This window comes from Leopardus geoffroyi, chromosome C2 (genome assembly GCF_018350155.1).
Source record: "Leopardus geoffroyi isolate Oge1 chromosome C2, O.geoffroyi_Oge1_pat1.0, whole genome shotgun sequence".
NCBI lineage: Eukaryota > Metazoa > Chordata > Mammalia > Carnivora > Felidae > Leopardus > Leopardus geoffroyi.
In genome coordinates this window covers 238,878-257,223 of record NC_059333.1, presented here as the reverse complement: position 1 = coordinate 257,223, position 18,346 = coordinate 238,878, and the positions used below count along the sequence as shown (strand labels likewise).

Genomic DNA, 18,346 nt, shown 5'->3' with positions numbered 1-18,346 from the left:
CTCCGTTGACCTTTGGTGGGGTTTCTATGCAGCACAAAGCCCTTGACCAGGTAGGTGGGTTTTCTTGTGGGTTTAACAGCTGTGTGCTGCTGTTTTTGCATCGAAACCACCCTGGACCAGAGGCTGGCCTTTCATCTAGTCCCCTAGTGAGAAGGGCCCTGAGAGCCCTGCACCCCTGGGTCCCCCACCGCTCAAGAGGGCACACCGCCTTCTAGCTCCTCCACCCACACCTGGGCCCAGCAGGGCCTCCTCCATCCTGCCTCCAAGATACCGAGAGCTGCTCACTGCTCTGTGTCCCCGAGCCACCTGAACAGCCCACTGCCAACAGCTTCTCACCTGGCACTGCCTCCACCCTCCCAGTCGCTAGGCTTCCACGAGGAAGCCCTTCGCCAGACCTGATCCTCCACAAACCTCAGGTCCTGCCGCTCCGCATGCCCCCTGAATGAGCTGGGTTGTCTTGTGTGTCCTCTGCTGTCTACCGGTGCCCAGCACGAGCGGGACGCGGGCCCCTCCCCTTCCTGGGCCTCTCTGTGGCAGAGAGCTTGAGGTTTGTGGTACGGCCCTGGGGTCCTGATGGTTGCGGCCCCAAGCAGGCAGCACCCACCTACCGGGGAGCTGAGTTTCCACATCTGTGACACCCCAGACTGGCCAGGGAGAGCAGGGAAGAAGCAGGGGGGCAGCCTGGGGGTGGTGCATGGGCCGCTCATGGCAGGGACCCCGTGGCCCCAAGGCGCTTTCCGCAGCAGACGCTTACATGCACCTGGGCCTTGTGAGGAGGAAGAGTTGCCTGTAAACACTCCTCTGTCACTTCCCACTCAGCAGACCTGGGAGGAGGGGTGAGGGCAAGGCTGGCTGTGAGTTAGAACTCAGAAACACGGCAGGGGTTAGACACAGGCTTTCTGGGAGGAATTTCCAACTCTTCTCTGCTAGTGATTTCAAAATGCACCGTGTTTTTCATGGAAACAGCCCACCCCTCCGCTTGTCTCCCTCTGTCTCACGCAGGGTCCATATCCTCCTGTGATGCGTTCCTCAATGTCTTCCAGTCCAGAGGGCTGAAGCCAGAGGTCATCTGTCCTTGCGCCAGTTCTCCTGAGGCGCTGACGGTCGCCATCCGCAGGTGATGTGGTTGCTTGCTCAGTCTTGTAAACACGGAGTTCTCACTCCAACAGCTGAATTACTTGTGGTACCAAATACAGCCAGTCTGTCTCTGAGCAGTAGGAGCAATCAACGCTCTGGAGCAATCAAGGCGCCATCCTGTGCCAGGTTCCCAGGCGTGTGTGCAGAGTGATGGCGCGGTCCCCCGGGCACATGCCCCTCGCCCTGTTGGTGGTGGGACCTGTGTAGCTGCTCCCCGGACTGTAATCATGGGCTTGTCTTCCCTGAGCGCCTCTCCTCCTCCTTGGCCTTGGTAAACATAGCAGCCCAGGGCTCTTCCCTGCCCTGGGGGAGGGCCCTGCATCTGCAGTGCTGGCAGCCGTGCACGGGGGTCTGTGCTTGTGGGGCCCTCACCCTTCCCGGAGAAGCACCGTGACCCATGCTTAGCACCGCCCACTCACGGGGAAGCCCCCAGGGCCGTCTGTGCTCCTCCATCACAGCCCAGAGGGCAGGGTCTCGTCCTTCCTGTGCTCCTCCCACACCCATGGCGCTCCCCAGGCCACTTTTTCCTCCCCGGGTCACCTCTCGCCTGCCCCAGGGCTCTTGTCCCCAGCAGCTCCGAGTGCCATCCTGGGGTGGGGGGCGGTGTGGTTGGTCGAGAATGTTAGATTAGTAATATTCATAGTCTGTGCTTTCATATGTGCAAGTCTTCAATAACCCTAGAATTTTAACAACTCAGCAAGAAAAATAACATCTCTATCCTTCACACGCCATAAGGTGTTCTTCATTCCTTTGTTCTGTGGTGACTTCTCTTGCCCAACAGTGTGCTTTTTCTCACTGGAGAAAACGCTGACCTTTGTTACTCGGGTCCCAGCTGCAGCTGCGCACCCCACCCCCACACCTGCTGGCAACAGCCGTTGTATTTCCCTTCGCCCTCTGTGTCCGGAGTTTGGACTGGCAGACGTGGCTTCCACCAGTCTCTGGTGTCTGGAGCGGGCTGCCCTGGGCCCGTGCAGGCACGTCATTCTGCTCACCTGGCTGCCCAGGGCTCCTAGCAGAGGTCTCAGCACAGCCAGGTAGAAGCTGAATCACCGTTAGGACCCCTCCTGGGAAGTCACACGGTATCACTTACACGGTTGTCACAGGCCCACCGGATGAAGGAAGGGACGCAGACCCTGCCTCTGGGTGGGAGGTGTGTGCAGGTCCCCACGTGGGGAATAGCACGTGGGGTGGAAACGCTGCAGCGCCTTCAGGAAGACTGCCTGCTGTGGCCAGTCGTGTGGCCTGTTGTCCTCACAGGGTGTGGTGCCGAGAGGGGCTTTGGTGCAGCATCGTCCTGCAGGCTAGGTGGGCCGTGGGTCCCTTCCCCCATGGGCTCTGTCCCCTTGTCAGCTGGTCTGGTTTCATTTTCTAGGCCACCAGACCTGGGAGGACCTCCTCCACGAAAAGCTGTCCTGTCGATGAGCGGTCTCAGTTTTGGCGTGATCAGAGTTGATACTGAAGAGAAGTTGTCAGTTCTTACTGTTCAGGACGTGGGTCAGGTGCTGCCTGGAGGTGAGGGATGCAGCCGGAGTGTGTCTTGTCCTGCGAGCGGTTGACAGAAGGAGAGTCCAAAGTGCTCCAGGCTTTGAAGGAGTGCTCTGCAAGCACACAAGTAAAAGGCTTATTAACAATGTTTTTCTGTATAAATTGGTGTTTTAATTTGTAATACATCTTTTCAGTTTTTGCCTGCCCTTGTGATAAATTTAAGGTTGAGCGAAAATATGAGGGTGTGCTTGTGGCCTCTGAACCTGACTTGTGCTTGTCCGGTGTCTGGGAAACGGAGCAGTCCCTGCAGGCCAGGTACAGGCTTCGTGCGTCACACACGTTGAGGCATTCAACCTCACTGCACGTCTGTAAACAGCCTGATAATTGGGTTATACCAGCAAGGAGTATGTGTTACATTAGGAGCATGACCCTGAAGCTTCCAGGAAATTCCCGTGGCTTCCAGAAAGGCCTACGTGAGCCCTCCTGCCCATTAGGCCCCGTGCGCCTGAATGCTGGCCCCATGGCAATGCCACAGGAGAGGGTGATAGAGCGACCTAAGTGTCGCAGAGGGAAACTGAGCACTGAGCCTGGCCCAGGAGTCCCTAGTGACAGTTGTGAATAGGGGATGCTCTGTTCATGCTGCTCTGAGGTTACCCCTCACTGCGATGACCTCACAGCTGCTCTGCCGTCTCCTCACCATGCGGGCCTTTCTGAGATTCATGGGTAACTCTTTTGACCACCCTCCTTAGGCATGTGTGCACACAGTGCTCCCCTAGGAGTATGTGTGTGTGAGTGTGAGTGTGTGTGTGTGTGTGTGTGTGTGTGTGTGTGCGCACAGTGCTCCCTGAGGAGTGTGCATGTGTGTGCACAGTGTTCCCCTAGGAGCGTGTGTGCATAGTGCTCTTCTCGGTGCATGTGTGTATGCAGTGGTCCCGCGGGTGTGTGCATGTGTGTGCGCGTGCAGTGCTCTCCTAGGTGTGTGTGCATAGTGCTCCCCTATATGCGTGTGTGTGTGTGTGTGTGTGTGTGTGTGTGTGTGTGTGTGTGTAGTGCTCCTCTGGGTGTGTGTGTGCAGTGCTCCCCAGATCAGCATGTGTTCACTGGGACAGTTGCGGAGCCGATTGGCCCGGTGAGGGCTGATGGCGCCTTGCTAAGCAGATACTTAACCTTGCACTGTGTTAGCCCCCCATGAAGTGGATTTGCGGCCTTTCGTGCCTTATTGTGAGAGTATCTGGCTGTGAGCTGCGGGCTCACAGTGACCTGCACAGGAGCACCAGCCTCCACTTTACAGAACGTGGTCGGATTTGTGAATAAACAAAAGTCGCTGAATGAGTGCCCCTTCTTTGTCTTCCTGATCGCCTGAGTCTTTGGACAGGAGCGTGTATTAGAGTCCAAGGGAGGGCAGTGCGCAGGCCCCCACAGGCTGCTTAATTCATCACTGAGTGACCGAGTTTGTTTTAACAGACACCTGTGTGTTCTGGCACGCACGTCACTCTTCTGTTGGAAGCTGTTTGTGGGCCTGCTCTTGCAGGGCTGGCCGGCCTGGGGCTGCAGTGACCTGACAGGCAAGGTCCCCAATGCCCAGGATTATCTGCTGGGGAACTGCTTAGTGACAAGGGAACTATGGGGTCGGCCGGCCTGTCCCATGGGTTCAGGAGGGCCACATGAGGGGGCGTGGAATCCTGTCAGCCCGGCCTTATACGTGCAGGATGCATTGTGTTGTGGTTACACACTATGTATAAAATGTAGATTTGCGCCTGCATAGAGCGTGGATTCTACATGTCCTAGAACTCATCCTAAGAACACACTGCGTATATAATGTTTTGTTCCCATAACTGCAAACGTAGCAGCAAGTAGATCTCTGTGAATGACCCATTTAAGTGTATTTCCATGCTTATGATTTTGAGGGTTTTTTCTCTTTTTAGCTGATGTGTGTGTTGTGAAGGTAGAAGGTACCCCTTATCTCTGTAAAACTGATGAGGTTGGAGAAATATGTGTCAATTCCAGCGCAACTGGCACAGCGTACTATGGACTACTTGGAATCACAAAGAGCGTCTTTGAGGTTTGTACCTTCTTGTGACCTTTATGTTGGAGTTAAGTTCCATAAGCACTGATGCAGCACACTGGGCAAGGTCAGCTCCCGGAAGCCAGCACTTTGCATGTTGGAAGTGTTGACTTGTTGGGATGAGTCCAATGGGGGCCCACTCCTCTGGGCCAGGCACTGGACACGTGGAAATAAGGGGGTAACAGGAGGGACACAGGCCATGCTGAGTGTGGGAGCCCCAGGAGGGTCTCATCTGCTGGCAGGGACTCTTTCCCCCGCCCAGGGAACCTTGGGTGACAGCCTCATCTGCCAGCAGGCAGAGTGTGTGCTGAGCTCTCCTGCTTGCCTGCTGGGTCTTACTGGCCAGCTGGTTAGATTATCCATGGACCACAGCCTGACTGTCCCCTCTCTGTTCTATGCAGACTGTCCCGGTCACAGCAGGAGGAGCCCCCGTGTCTGACAGGCCTTTCACCAGGACAGGGCTGCTGGGCTTCATCGGGCCTGTGAGTATGTTCTGCTGCCAGGACCTGGGCCTCCACACCTCAGTGGAAGGGACGCTGCCCGCATCTATTGGGTATCTAGGGGCCATGGACTACTCTCCACATCCCATAGTGCACAGGACAGCAAACACGACAGGACTGTCAGCTCAGGATGCTCCTGATGCCCGTAGGCCCAGTAGCAGTAGGAGTCCTGTACAGCTTCACCTTTCCACCGCCGACTCCCCTCCAGATGTCCTCTGGCCCCCAGCCCAGCCCACCAGGCTGCGTGACCCTTCCACCCCATAGCCACCCCTGGGCCATGTGGACCCGTCTGTTCCTGGGTTTCCATGTGCTTTTGGCTGCTTGGAGCAGCCATCAGCTGCCTGACCCCCCAGGGCTTGCCTGCGTATCCTGAGTCCTGACCAGCGTCCTTGCTTCCAGGATAACCTGGTTTTTGTCGTGGGCAAGCTGGATGGGCTAATGGTGGTCGGAGTTCGTAGACACAACGCGGATGACATCGTGGCCACTGCGCTGGCTGTGGAGCCCATGAAGTTTGTCTACAGAGGCAGGTGATGCGCTGCGGGTCCCTGTGCTGTGGCTCTAGATCCCTTCTCTACTTACAGTTTGAGTTGAGAAGTCTGTCTTCAGTAGAAGGAAAGCCCAGTGATTTGAATACACAAAACCTAAAACTTCCGGCCCATCAGAAAAACTTCACAGAAAGAGGATGATCTTTGCAGCCAGGAGCCTGTTCTGTCCTCACCTCTCACCGTGCTCACGCAGCTCTTTCAGAGGATGAGGCCCATGGAGCGCTTGGGTCACTAGACATGCAAACCGAAACAACCAAGTACCAGGTGCTCTGAAGTCACCGATGGCCGAGTGTCTCTTCTGCTAAGGTTCAGCGAGACACACAGAGGCCCTACCTTGCTCCTGGGATAAGAATCAATTCAGCTTTTCTAGTGTGTTAGGCAAGCCCTTTAAAGATTCTCATTTCTGTTGAGCCAATAAATGGACCTCTGGCCTAGACCCAGGGCAGCTGGGGTGAGGAGAGGAAAACCCTGTCTGACTCTGTTCACTTCCTGAGCTCTTTGCCCTGGAGGAGCAGCCTGGTCTCCTAGTTGGCCCATTCAACTGACGGAGCTTTTTCAATTTTCTTCTCAAGGGGGGGCTCTTGTTACTCACACTAAGGTACCCCTGAGCCTGGCTAGACCCTGCCTTTGAATATCCCTTAAAGAAATCCTTAAGGAATTCTGCCAAATGGTGGGCACTGCTGGCCCTTCTCTTAGGTCAGGACAACAGGGGTGGGGGATGACCACCCTGGAGAAACTGGCAGGGCAAGCCTGTATGGGTGCCTAGAGCATGGGACGCCAGGACATCGTGACCTGCCCTCACAGCAAAAATGGGACACTGTTGGTGTGGGTATCCATAGGCATAAGGTCAGGGTGGCCCACACCTGTTTCTGGACTAGATTAGGGAGGCCACCGGAACCTGGTGGTACCTGGAGGCGAAGGCCAATCCTGAGAAAGCCATGCCATCTCAAGTGATTAATGGAGGTCTGGGTGATTGCATCTGCCATTGGACAGGGTACCTCTCTGTCCCCACCACCGTAACCACCTCAAAATGAGCCACAGCCGATAGAGTGTGCCCTGCAGGAACAATGTCCCAAGAATGCTAGCACGTGAAAGGAGTTCTTTGTTCTTAAACACAAACATGATAAATGGAATAAACAGTAGGATAGATAACAGCTAGAGAAGGAAGTGATAAGTTGGAAAGTCAGATTAAGGAACTTCTCCGGAAGTAAGGAAAAAGAAAGTTGAAAAGAAAAATTAAGAGAGATGGAGTGAGAAAAGGGCTGGCGTCCAGAAAGCAGACCCCAGGGGAGGGGGCACACGCATGGAGGGAGGGCAGCGTCTGAGAAGCAGGCTTTTAAGTTATTATTTAACTTTAAGGATGTTTAAGTTATTAAAAGAAATTTTTAGAATTTATTTATTTTGAGAGAGAGCAAGGGGGAGGGGCAGAAAGAGAGAATCCCAAGCAGGCTCCACACTGTCAGTACAGAGCCCGATGCGGGGCTTGAACCCATGAACCATGAGATCATGACCCCAGCTGAGACCAAGAGTTGGACACTTAACCGACTGAGCCACTCAGGCACCCCATAGAACTCATAATACTTGTGGACAAAGATTTCTGCACACGGAAATGTACCACGTGTATTATAATTAAGGAAAATTGTCTTTTAAGATATGTGCCTGGTTGTTTTGCTTTCCCCCGAAGTCCTTTTTGTTTTAGTGAATTGGAACTTATTTCAGCCACACTGTAGGAGATTAGGGACTGGTTGCTCTTTAGATTCGAAGCAAGCAGCGGTTGCTAGATTGGCTTGTGAACACTAGCACTTTCACATCGTCCAAGTGAGAGCGAGTGTCTGTGTCCTGCTCAGTGCCCTTTGCTGGGTGGTCATTTTTGTCCTCGTCTTCCCCCAGGATTGCCGTGTTCTCCGTGACGGTGCTGCACGATGACCGGATCGTGCTTGTGGCTGAGCAGCGGCCTGATGCCTCCGAGGAGGACAGCTTCCAGTGGATGAGTCGCGTGCTGCAGGTGGGCCCAGGCGGCTCGCTGCCTTTCTGGCCTGTTTTTCGGAGTGTGATGAGTCCAAGTATACAGCTGTTCCCTTCGGCGCCCTGCCTGCCTGCCCTGTTCTCTACCTCAGTGTTTGGAGCACCTTTTGTAGCCGTGCTGAGTAGGCCGATGTGTGGTTGCCCCCCACCTGGTCACAGGGTTGACCCACTGAGAGTCGTGGCTTCCAGGACCCTCCACCCCGCACTGCCTGCATACAGTGGGCACTAAATAAACATGGGCTTTGTGAGGATGAGAGAACAGCATTTTGAAACCGTAATGCTATTCAAGGGTTAGTATGTCCCAAAACAGCAGTCCCATAAATCTGTCAATTAGGATGATTTAAAGAGAGACTCTTACTTGGATTCACAGCAGGCCATCGCCCCGGGGGCTGGTGAGAAATGAGAGCTTGTGCTCGTCCACACCAGTGCTTTTCCCAACATTTTATGAAAATGCCAAACATACAGCGAAGTTGAAAGACATGTACAGAAAATTCCTAATATGCAGTCTTTAGGTTCTGCAGTGATTGACATGTTGTTACACTTGCTTGTCCCCGTCTGTCCCTCTGCCCACTCACTGGCACCATCTTTCCCTGCACGGCACTCATTTCTCACATACTGAACTGGGGTTCATCATATTCTCTTTGGGGGTAAGGGGGTAAAATTTACGTCTGGTAAAGCACACCAGCTTTAAAGGTACCATTCAGTGAGAGGTTTTCAGTCGACTTGATTGGATGGAACTTACAGGTATAATGAGCCCATTTTTAAGTGGGCAGGTTGATGAGTTTTGGCAAAAGTATGCACCCAAGTAACACTACACGACGATATCTAAGATGCAGAGTATTTGCATCACTCCAGTGTCCCTCGCCCCCATGCTGCTGGCCAGCCCAGAGAACAGGCTTTGTGTCAGTACAGGGGAGCAGCATAGGATGTCTTCCTTCCTGTACAGACATTCTGTGCTAGGGAATCACACAGTGTTTGCTCTTCTGTCTGGCTTCTTTGCCTCAGCATGTTTTTGAGATTCCTTGTGTTGTGTGGATCAGTGGTTAATTCCTTTTGATTGCTGAGTTGTGTTTCTTTGCTTACCTATTTCCGTCTTGATGTACGTTTGGGTTGCTAATTTTTTACTGTTATGAATAAAAACTGCTATGGGCAACAGTGTACATGCTTAACCAACAGAGCCACCCGGGTGCCCCTATTATGGAATATTTTTAGCACAACAAACAAAAAGAAGAATGTAATAATCCCCATGTTCCTATCACTCTGTTCAACAGTTACCAATCCAGGCCCCATCTGTGTCCCCACCAGGCCTCTTCCTCTTCTCCCTCAGGAGTGGGTTTTTTTTGTTGTTGTTATTTTTTGTTATTGTTGTTTTTTAATGTTTATCCACTTTTGAAAGAGAGAGAGAGTGCGAGAGGAGGAGGGGCAGAGAAAGAGGGAGACACAGAGTTCAAAGCAGACTTCAGGTTCTGAGCTATCAGCACAGAGCCCAACGCAGGGCTCGAACTCACAAACTGGGAGACCATGACTTGAGCCGAAGTCAGACATTTAACCAACTGAACCACCGAGGCACCCCCAGGAGTGGTTTTTTTTTTTTTTATTATTTATTAAAAAAAATTTTTTTTTATTATTTACGTATTTTTGAGAGAGAGGGAGACAGAATCTGAAGCAAGCTCCAGGTTCCAAGCTGTCAGCACAGAGCCCGACGCAGGGCTTGAACTCACAAACCATGAGATCATGACCTGAGCTGAAGTCGGATGCTTAACGGCCTGAGCCACCCAGGAGCCCCTCCCTTGGGAGTGTTTTGAAGCAAATGCCAGACATCACATTTTATCTGTAAAGATTTCGTTATTTCTTGGGACGCCTGGGTGGCTCAGTCGGTTAAGCGGCCAACTTCGGCTCAGGTCATGATCTGCCGGTCCGTGAGTTCGAGCCCCGCGTCGGGCTCTGTGCTGACAGCTCGGAGCCTGGAGCCTGTTTCAGATTCTGTGTCTCCCTCTCTCTGACCCTCCCCGTTCATGCTCTGTCTCTCTCTCTCTGTCTCAAAAATAAATAAACGTTAAAAAAAATTAAAAAAAAAAGATTTTGTCATTTCTTTAAACAGGAAATATCACTATCACATCTCTAAAAATTAATAATTGCATTTATTTGTTTATTTAATGTTTATTTATGTTTGAGAGAGAAAGACAGCATGATCAGGGGAGAGGAAGAGAGAGAGGGAAACAGAATCTGAAGCAGGTTCCAGGCTCTGAGCTGTCAGCACAGAGCCCGGTGCGGGGCTTGAACTTATGGACTGTGAGATCATGACCTGAGCCCAAGTCGGATGCTCAACTGACTGAGCCACCCAGGTGCCCCTCTTGTGATGAGAACTTTTAAGATCTGCTCTCTTGGCAGCTTTCAAATGTGCAATACCACATCTTTAACTGGAGTCACTATGCTGTGCGTGACCTCCCCAGGACTTGTTCATTTTATAACTAGAAGTTTGTCCCTTCTGACCCTTCACCCATTTCCTCCAGCCCCCACCCCAGCCCTGGCTACCACCAGTCAGTTCTCTGTGTCTGTGAGCTCTAAGGTTTCACATGTAAGGGAGGTCATGTGGTATTTGTCTTTCTCTGACTTAATTTGCTTAGTGTTATACCCTCGGGGTCCATCCATGTTGTCACAAATGGCAAGCTCTCCTTTTTTGTGGCTGAGTAGTATTCCGTTGTGTGTGTGTGTGTGTGTGTGTGTACACGCACACACCACAGCTTCTTTATCCATTCATCAGTCCATGGACACTTGGGTTGCTTCCATATCTTAGCTTTTGTAAATTCTGCTGCAGTAAACATAGAAGTGCATTTATCTTTTTGAATTAGAGCTTTTGTTTTCTTTGGGTAAATACCCAGTAGTGCAATTGCTGGATCATATGGTAGATCTACTTTTAATTTTTTGAAGAATATCCATACTGTTTTCCATAGTGGCTGAACTAATTTACATTTCCACGAAACAGTGCATGAAGGTTCCCTTTTCTGCACATCCTCACCAACACTTGTTATTTCTTGTCTTTTTGATAGTAGCCATTCTAACAGGAATGAGGTGGTATCTCATTTTTTTAAATCTGCATTTTCCTGATGACTAATGATGCTGAGCACCTTTTCATGTACCTGTTGAGCATATGTATGTCTTCTTTGGAGAAATGCCTATTTAGACCCTTTGCCAATTTTTTAACTGGATTGTTTGTGCTATTGAGTTGTAGGAATCTTTGATATATTTTGGAACTTAACCTCTTATCAGATACATGGTTTGCAAATATTTTCTCTGATTCAGTAGGTTGTCTTTTCACTCTGTTGATGGTTTCCTTCGCTGAGCAGAAGCTTTTTCCTTTGAAACGATCCCACTTACTTATGTTGCTCTTGCTTCTGGCATCATATCCATAAAATCATCGCCAAGACTGATGTCAAGGAGCTCATCACCTGTGTTTTCTTCTAGGGGTTTCATGGTTTCAGGTCTTACGTTCAACTCTTTAACCAGTTTTGATTTTATTTTTGTGGGTGGTGTGAGAAAAGGGTCCAGTTTCATTATTTCTCATGTGTCTGCCTGGTTTCCCCAGAACCGTTTATTGAAGACCATCCCTTCCCCACTGTATATTTTTGCCTCCTGTGTCGTAAATTAATTGTGTATGCATGGGTTTATTTCTGGGTTCTCTATTCTGATTCCGTCAATCTGTATGTCTTTTGTTTTTAAGTTTACCTATTTTGAGAGAGAGAGAGTGCACGTACACAAGCAGGGGAGGGGTAGAGAGGAGGAGAGACAGAATCCCAAGTAGGCTCCACGCCATCAGTGCAGAGCTCAGAGCCGGGCTCAGACTCATGACCCATGAGATCACGACCTGAGCTAAATCAAGAGTCAGACACTGAAATGACTGAGCCACCCAGGTGCCCTGTATGTCTGTTTTGATGCTAGTTCCACACTATTTTGGCTACTGTAGCTTGGTGATATAGTTCAGAATCACAAAGGGTGATGTCTCCAGCTTTGTTCTTCCTCAGGATTGCTTTGGGTATTTGGGGTCTTTTTTGGTTCCATACAGATTTTAGGCTTTCTTCTAGTTCTGTGAAAAATGCTGTTGGAATCTTCATAGGGATTGCACTAAATCCGTGGATTGCTTTGGGTAGAGTGGACATTTTAACGATACTGATTCCTCTGATCCATGAGCATGGAGTATCTGTCTATTTTTTATGTCTTCAGTTTCTTTAATCTATGTCAGTTTTTCAGTGTATAGGTTTTTCACCTCCTCATTTAAATTTATTCTCAGGTATTTTATTATTTTTGGTGCAATTGTAAATGGAATTGGTTTCTTAATTTCTCCTTCTGATAGTTCATTGGTGTATAGAGACACAACAGATGTTCCCTGCGACTTTACTGAATGTGTTTATCAGTTCTAACAGTTTTTGGTGGAGTCTTAAGGGTTTTCTATATATAAGACCATGCCATCTGTAAATAGTTACAGTTTTACTATTTGGATGTCTTTTATTTCTTTTTCTTTCCTGATTGCTGTAGCTAAGACTTCCCATACATGTTGAATAGAAGTGGTGAGAGTGGGCATCCCTGTCTTGTTCCTGACCATAAAGGGAAACCTTCCAGCTTTTCCCCATTGAAATGAGATTGGCTGTGGGCTTGTCAAATATGGCCTTTCTTAGGGAGGTACGTTCCCTCTATACCTGCTGTGTTTTTATCATAACAGTAATCTCTTGTTGTCATTAAATATCTAGTCACGATTCAGACTTCCCTGATTATTTAATGTTTTAACTTGTTTGTTAGACTCAGGATCAAAATGAGGTGAAAAGTTATACTTGGTGGGGACAGGTCTTTAAGTCTTTTTTAATCTATAGATTCTTTCTCTATCATATTTTTCTTGTGATTGGTTTATGGACAAAACCAAGTTCTCTGTCCAGTATGCTTGTGTAGCCTGAATTCTGGCAATTGTCCCTCTGTGGTGTTATTTAATACAGTCATCTGTTCTCTGTAGTCCTGCACATTGTGGTTAGATCCAGAGGATTGATCAGACTCAGGTTCAGTTTTCTGGCAAAAATTCTTCATAGAAGGTGGCATGTGATGTTTAGCGCTCCTGTAGTCACTGATCTGCTAGGACTTCACAGTGGTGCTACTTTCTCATCATTGCCCAAGCAGCCTTAGAAGTTTCTTCTTTGGAGAGTGCATGTCCTCCTCGGTCACCTGGGGGCCTGGTGGTGGGCTGTGTAGGAAAACAAGATCAAGGAGTGATTTCAGAGTAGTGAGATGCTTTCTTAGAATCCTCTAAAAGTGACCACTGAGTTTTGTTTATCTTTTCGTTAAGAACTAGTGGATTTAAACATACTGTTTGCGGGGCGCCTGGGTGGCGCAGTCGGTTGAGCGTCCGACTTCAGCCAGGTCACGATCTCGCGGTCCGGGAGTTCGAGCCCCGCGTCGGGCTCTGGGCTGATGGCTCAGAGCCTGGAGCCTGTTTCCGATTCTGTGTCTCCCTCTCTCTCTGCCCCTCCCCCGTTCATGCTCTGTCTCTCTCTGTCCCAAAAATAAATAAACATTGAAAAAAAAAATTAAAAAAAAAAAATAAACATACTGTATGCGTTTCCATCCATTATAGTTTTTTTTATTTTTCAGTGGCCAGTGGGAGCCCCTCAGGTTGGCTCTTGAATCCTTCTGACATTCCCCTGGGATTCTCTGAGGCCCAGCAGAGACGAGGAAGCTCAGAGGCTGGGGGAAGGCAGTGTGTTTTGTGTCCTCGACGTGTCACGGTGGGGACTTTAGGGACCCTGCTACTTCCTAGGGCAAATGGAATTGGGTACCACCATCGGGGCACTTGACGTTGCTGCTCAGTCTCTGTTTCTGGGCTTTTTTCAGTGGACAGAGTAAGAAATGATGCCTCCATCATGAATTCATGCTGCAAGTTCCAAGCCAGATTCCGTACCACAAGGTTTTTACATAAGCCATGGATCTCCTCTCTGCCACACTGAAAGACTGCAGACATCCACAGCTCCCAGCAGTCACTCATGTGCCTCAGGCCACACTATGCACTGCAGTCTCAAAATCCTAGTCTCCACACTACCTCTAAAACGTGAGATCTCCAAGAGCAGCTTACCATTTGCAATTCTTTTTGCCCACAGGACGTATCTCACGGGCAGGGGGCGGGTACTAATCAAATTACCATGTTTAAATAAATACACTCTCTCTATGGGCCTTTGCTACCAATCTGATTCCAGTGTGGCTAAGTTCATTTGTTTTATCTTACTTTCAGTCACTGGGGAATGCTTTTTAAAATTTCAAGGTTTTTGTAAGTAAAATATACATGGCTCCGAAGTCAGATCTGAACGCCAGGGATATTCAGAGAAGTCTGCTTCTGCTCCCCACAGCTTCTCTAACTTTCCTTTCTTTAACATAAGCAGTTCCAGATTTATGTATATGTGTATGTATATATGCGTTAACACTGTAGGAAATGTACACACATCTTTCCATCTTTCTGTGTCTTCTCGTTGAACAGAATGTGTCAGAGGTCACTGCCTCTTTGACCTTTGGATTTGCATGTTCTCACCCATCTCATGAGCCTTCCGGCTTCTCGCCAGTGTTGAGTGGGTCAGCGTGTCGGTATGTGTGCCAGGTCTCAAACACAGCATCTCCTAACTCGTGATACTATCGCCTTCCAGGCCATCGACAGCATCCACCAGGTGGGCGTGTACTGTCTGGCCCTGGTTCCTGCCAACACCTTGCCCAAGGCTCCCCTTGGAGGGATTCATATTTCTGAAACCAAGCAGCGGTTTCTGGAGGGGATGCTGCACCCGTGTAATGTACTAATGTGCCCTCACACCTGTGTCACCAACCTCCCCAAACCTCGCCAGAAACAACCAGGTTAGTCGTGCATGACAATACTTGTCTGATCAGTCTTAATGTTGGTGGCTGCCATACCTGTGGTTAAATGGTGCAGCCCTCTTGGGCCCTACGTCTCTGGGGCTGGGGTTAAGAGCCATAGTGAATGGCCCATCAGGTCAGTCTCCACCTCCTGCCTCCCTGGACCCAAGGCACAGATGAGCAAACGTCATCACGTCACCTGTGTGGTGTGGTGGTTTTCATGTGTCTCTTGGAACCCGTCGGAGTGACTAAATTCAGGCATGGCGCCTTAGGCTTGGAAGGTGAGGCTGTGACTCTTCGGGAGTAGAAATGACGCCCAAGAGCAGTCTTGGAGCTCAGGAATCTAAGGACCCTCTGCAGTGCTGGGGGGGCGGCCAGCTGTGCCAAGGTTGCGGGTGCCAGGGGACAGGTGCTGTGCCCCGTGGCTGGTGAGACCCAAATGGCCACTGTCTACTCCCTGATTTCACACATGTAAAAACTAATTTTATAGCCTGCTTTGACTGTTATTTTTGTTCCATTGGTTATGTAAAGTTTTAGTAAATGCTAAGAATAACTTTTATTGATTATTGAACAAATAAAATATCATTAAATAAATACACTTACTAAGAAAGATTTAGTGTCCTGTTTTATATGTAAAATGCAGTAAAACAATGAAGTCCATTAAAATGTTCTGTTATGGCTGAGGTCAAATCTTCTACCCCCAGGTACATGCCGTTTGGTAAATTTCTCAGTCTGGTGTTGCTTGTATTTGAGAGATTCTCTTCATCACTTACCATAAACCTTGTGGCTGGTTTCCTGAGCGTCTGTATGTTAGTGAAGAGTGAAATGTACAGTCACATGGCAGTTCTGTACCCAGAGCCATGCCTTCTCATTCTGGGTCTCCGCCCCTGTCTCCTAGAGGTTGGACCGGCCTCCATGATCGTGGGGAACCTGGTTGCTGGGAAGAGAATCGCCCAGGCCTCAGGGAGGGAGCTGGCTCACCTGGAGGACAGTGACCAGGCGAGAAAGGTAACAGCAAGTGGCCAGTGCCTGGGAAAGCGAGGCAGGCGCCTCCCCGGCAAGGCCGTGGACTGATGGGCCTCTCTACACAGTTCCTGTTCCTGCCGGATGTGCTGCAGTGGCGGGCGCACACCACCCCCGACCACCCGCTGTTCCTGCTGCTCAATGCCAAGGTAGGCCGCCTGTGCCCATCCCTCCCCGGCTCCTGGTGCTCTGTCCCCAGAGTCCCTGCCTGGAGAACAGGGTGTTGTTGCCAGGCCATCCTCTCTGCCTACCGCGTTCTTTGTGGAGCACTCAGCTGTCACATAATTCACGCAGTAACGTTTCCGTCCATCTTATATTTAACAGGAAAATTCTCATTAGCTCCTTTCCCAATTAAGAACAGTATGCTTATAAAAAAAACAAACAGTATGCTTGTAAATGAGTTAAAAGGAAATGCTTATTTTGTAAAAATTAGGAATTTAGACTTTTGTTTATAGATTTGACATGGCAAATGCTGCTTACTGCCCTGATCCTGGTATAGATTCAGAAATTCACTGTCAGGATTTTGGGCACCTTTTGATGTGATTACACTGTACCTGGAGTTCTTAGGATAGAAAGGAGGGGCTGTAACTCTCACATCCAATGGGTGGGCCAGTAGGCAAAATAGAGAAACACGACAAGTTAAATAACAGTAAAAATCCTGTCTCAGGTGCATCACACAAGATGTAAGCACATGTGCACTTTGACATAGTAAAGGGAAGGTCACTGTGCTCTTAGAAAAATGCTGGTCCAGCTGTTCTGGGGCATTATGTTTAGACCGAGCTGCCCTGTTACTTTTCTTAAGAAGGACAAAACAAGCTGTGAGGCCGGCCTGACTCTGGTCGGCCGAGCGAAGGAAACATTTGCTGGGAGCTGGTCTGCAGCCCGGCTGTCCTCGGCAGAGACGTGAAGTGAACGAGGAGCCCATGTGGCCGGGGCAGCTGTGCATCCGGCCAGGCACCCACCGCAGCGCAGGCCCGCTGACCTGGGGGACAGGAGCTTTGACATACACAACCGTGCAGCTTATGGATGTCTGTTCATTTAATGTGATTACTGTGTGCATATGTATCCAGGGTGATGGTTGTTTCTGGGCAGGGAGAGGATGAACTGAGGGTGGTATGCAGAGTGGTGATGGCTTATTTTAAAAAAAGAGAAATTTAGGGGCGCCTGGGTGGCGCAGTCGGTTAAGCGTCCGCCTTCAGCCAGGTCACGATCTTGCGGTCCGTGAGTTCGAGCCCCGCGTCAGGCTCTGGGCTGATGGCTCAGAGCCTGGAGCCTGTTTCCGATTCTGTGTCTCCCTCTCTCTCTGCTCCTCCCCCGTTCATGCTCTTCTCTCTCTGTCCCAAAAATAAAATAAAACGTTGAAAAAAAAATTTAAAAAAAAAAAAAGAGAAATTTAAACAATGAGGCAGAATATTATTAGGCATTGAGAACTTAGACATTTATGGCTTTATTCTTTATAATGTTGTTATATTGAAGATATTTTACCAAAAAAGCCAAAAGAGTTTTCTTTAATGGCCGTGTCTCTGTCCTGGACAAGAAGCAGCCCCCACTGCTCCAGGCTCTCCTGAGATGCTCATGGCCCGTCCCTTCACTGATGGCCAAAGAGCCACCTTTGGCAGTTCTGCAGGAACTCCACAGATGACGGGGAAAGACAATGGATGTGTCTGTGGGACTGGCAGTGGTCCCGGCCCCTAACCACAGGGTTCCGGGGACAGGGTGTGTGCAGTGGGAGCACACGCCCTGCCCCACCAGCTCCGCTCAGCCAGGGACTGCGTTCCTAGGGCACCGTCACCAGCACTGCAACCTGCGTCCAGCTGCACAAAAGGGCCGAAAGGGTTGCCGCCGCCCTGATGGAGAAGGCACGACTGAGCGTCGGGGACCATGTGGCTTTAGTCTACCCCCCAGGTAAGCACACCTGAATGCCCTGTGCACACGCCACCTCCCTCAGCTCTGCGTTCCCTGGGACACTTTTTGGAGCAGACACCCTCATAACCTCCAGCAGGTTGGCCAGGTGCCCGGTCCCTAGCATTCCCTGTTCCGAGCACGACCTCCTCCACTCTCCCGGGAGCAGCCTGTGCCCCTGACCTCTGCAGTCACCACTTCCGGCTCCCTAGGGTGTGAGCACACAGACGAGAGCACCCTACATGTCAGCTTGGTCTCCCAGTTTCCTTTGATAAAGTCTCTTTTAATCCACAGGCTCTCCATTTCCCTCTCTTTACAATTTATCTACCGAAGACCTGGTCTGACCCTACCTACAGAGGCCCCACGGCCCAGATGCTACAGAGCAGTGGGTTCTTGGCCCCGTGTTTCCTGCAGGCTGGCAGCTAGATCCCAGCCCTGGGTCAGACTCTGGTCCAGTGTCTCTGCCAAGACCAGGTGCTCCTGCATGATCTCACCGGAAGCCCATGCTGGCTTGTGTCTCCGCTGGTGGCATTAGCAGCCACTGACTGATGCTTCGATGTTTGACATTCGTTAACCCTTTAGGGGTCACAAAACAGTGATACTCTAATTCTCTCATTTCTTTTCCATTTATTGGCCATAGAACTAACACACAGAAACCTCTGCCTTCATCTGGTATTTGGCTACCCCGTGGTAGAATTCATATGTGTTGGTTCTTTATGAAATGAATTTTGTTTCCTGTCACACTCCAAAGGTGACCCAGCAATGAATTTAAAAATATATACATAGCA

At 49.9% G+C, this 18,346-nt stretch overlaps 1 protein-coding gene across 10 annotated transcripts in view; it reads left to right on the top strand.

Annotated features, from left to right (window-relative positions):
• Window positions 1-18,346, top strand: part of DIP2A (disco interacting protein 2 homolog A) — a 118,174-nt gene that overhangs the window by 80,897 nt on the left and 18,931 nt on the right. For 9 of the 10 annotated variants that reach the window (XM_045501037.1, XM_045501035.1, XM_045501032.1 and 6 more), the window contains 10 exons: window positions 1,003-1,117; window positions 2,510-2,649; window positions 4,548-4,684; window positions 5,089-5,169; window positions 5,587-5,714; window positions 7,623-7,737; window positions 14,432-14,633; window positions 15,532-15,641; window positions 15,725-15,805; window positions 17,438-17,561. In XM_045501037.1, the coding sequence (XP_045356993.1) occupies window positions 1,003-1,117; window positions 2,510-2,649; window positions 4,548-4,684; window positions 5,089-5,169; window positions 5,587-5,714; window positions 7,623-7,737; window positions 14,432-14,633; window positions 15,532-15,641; window positions 15,725-15,805; window positions 17,438-17,561 (1,233 nt within the window). Of the gene's footprint in view, window positions 1-1,002; window positions 1,118-2,509; window positions 2,650-4,547; window positions 4,685-5,088; window positions 5,170-5,586; window positions 5,719-7,622; window positions 7,738-14,431; window positions 14,634-15,531; window positions 15,642-15,724; window positions 15,806-17,437; window positions 17,562-18,346 lie in introns of those variants that run through there. The other variant, XM_045501041.1, reaches the window with a different exon arrangement.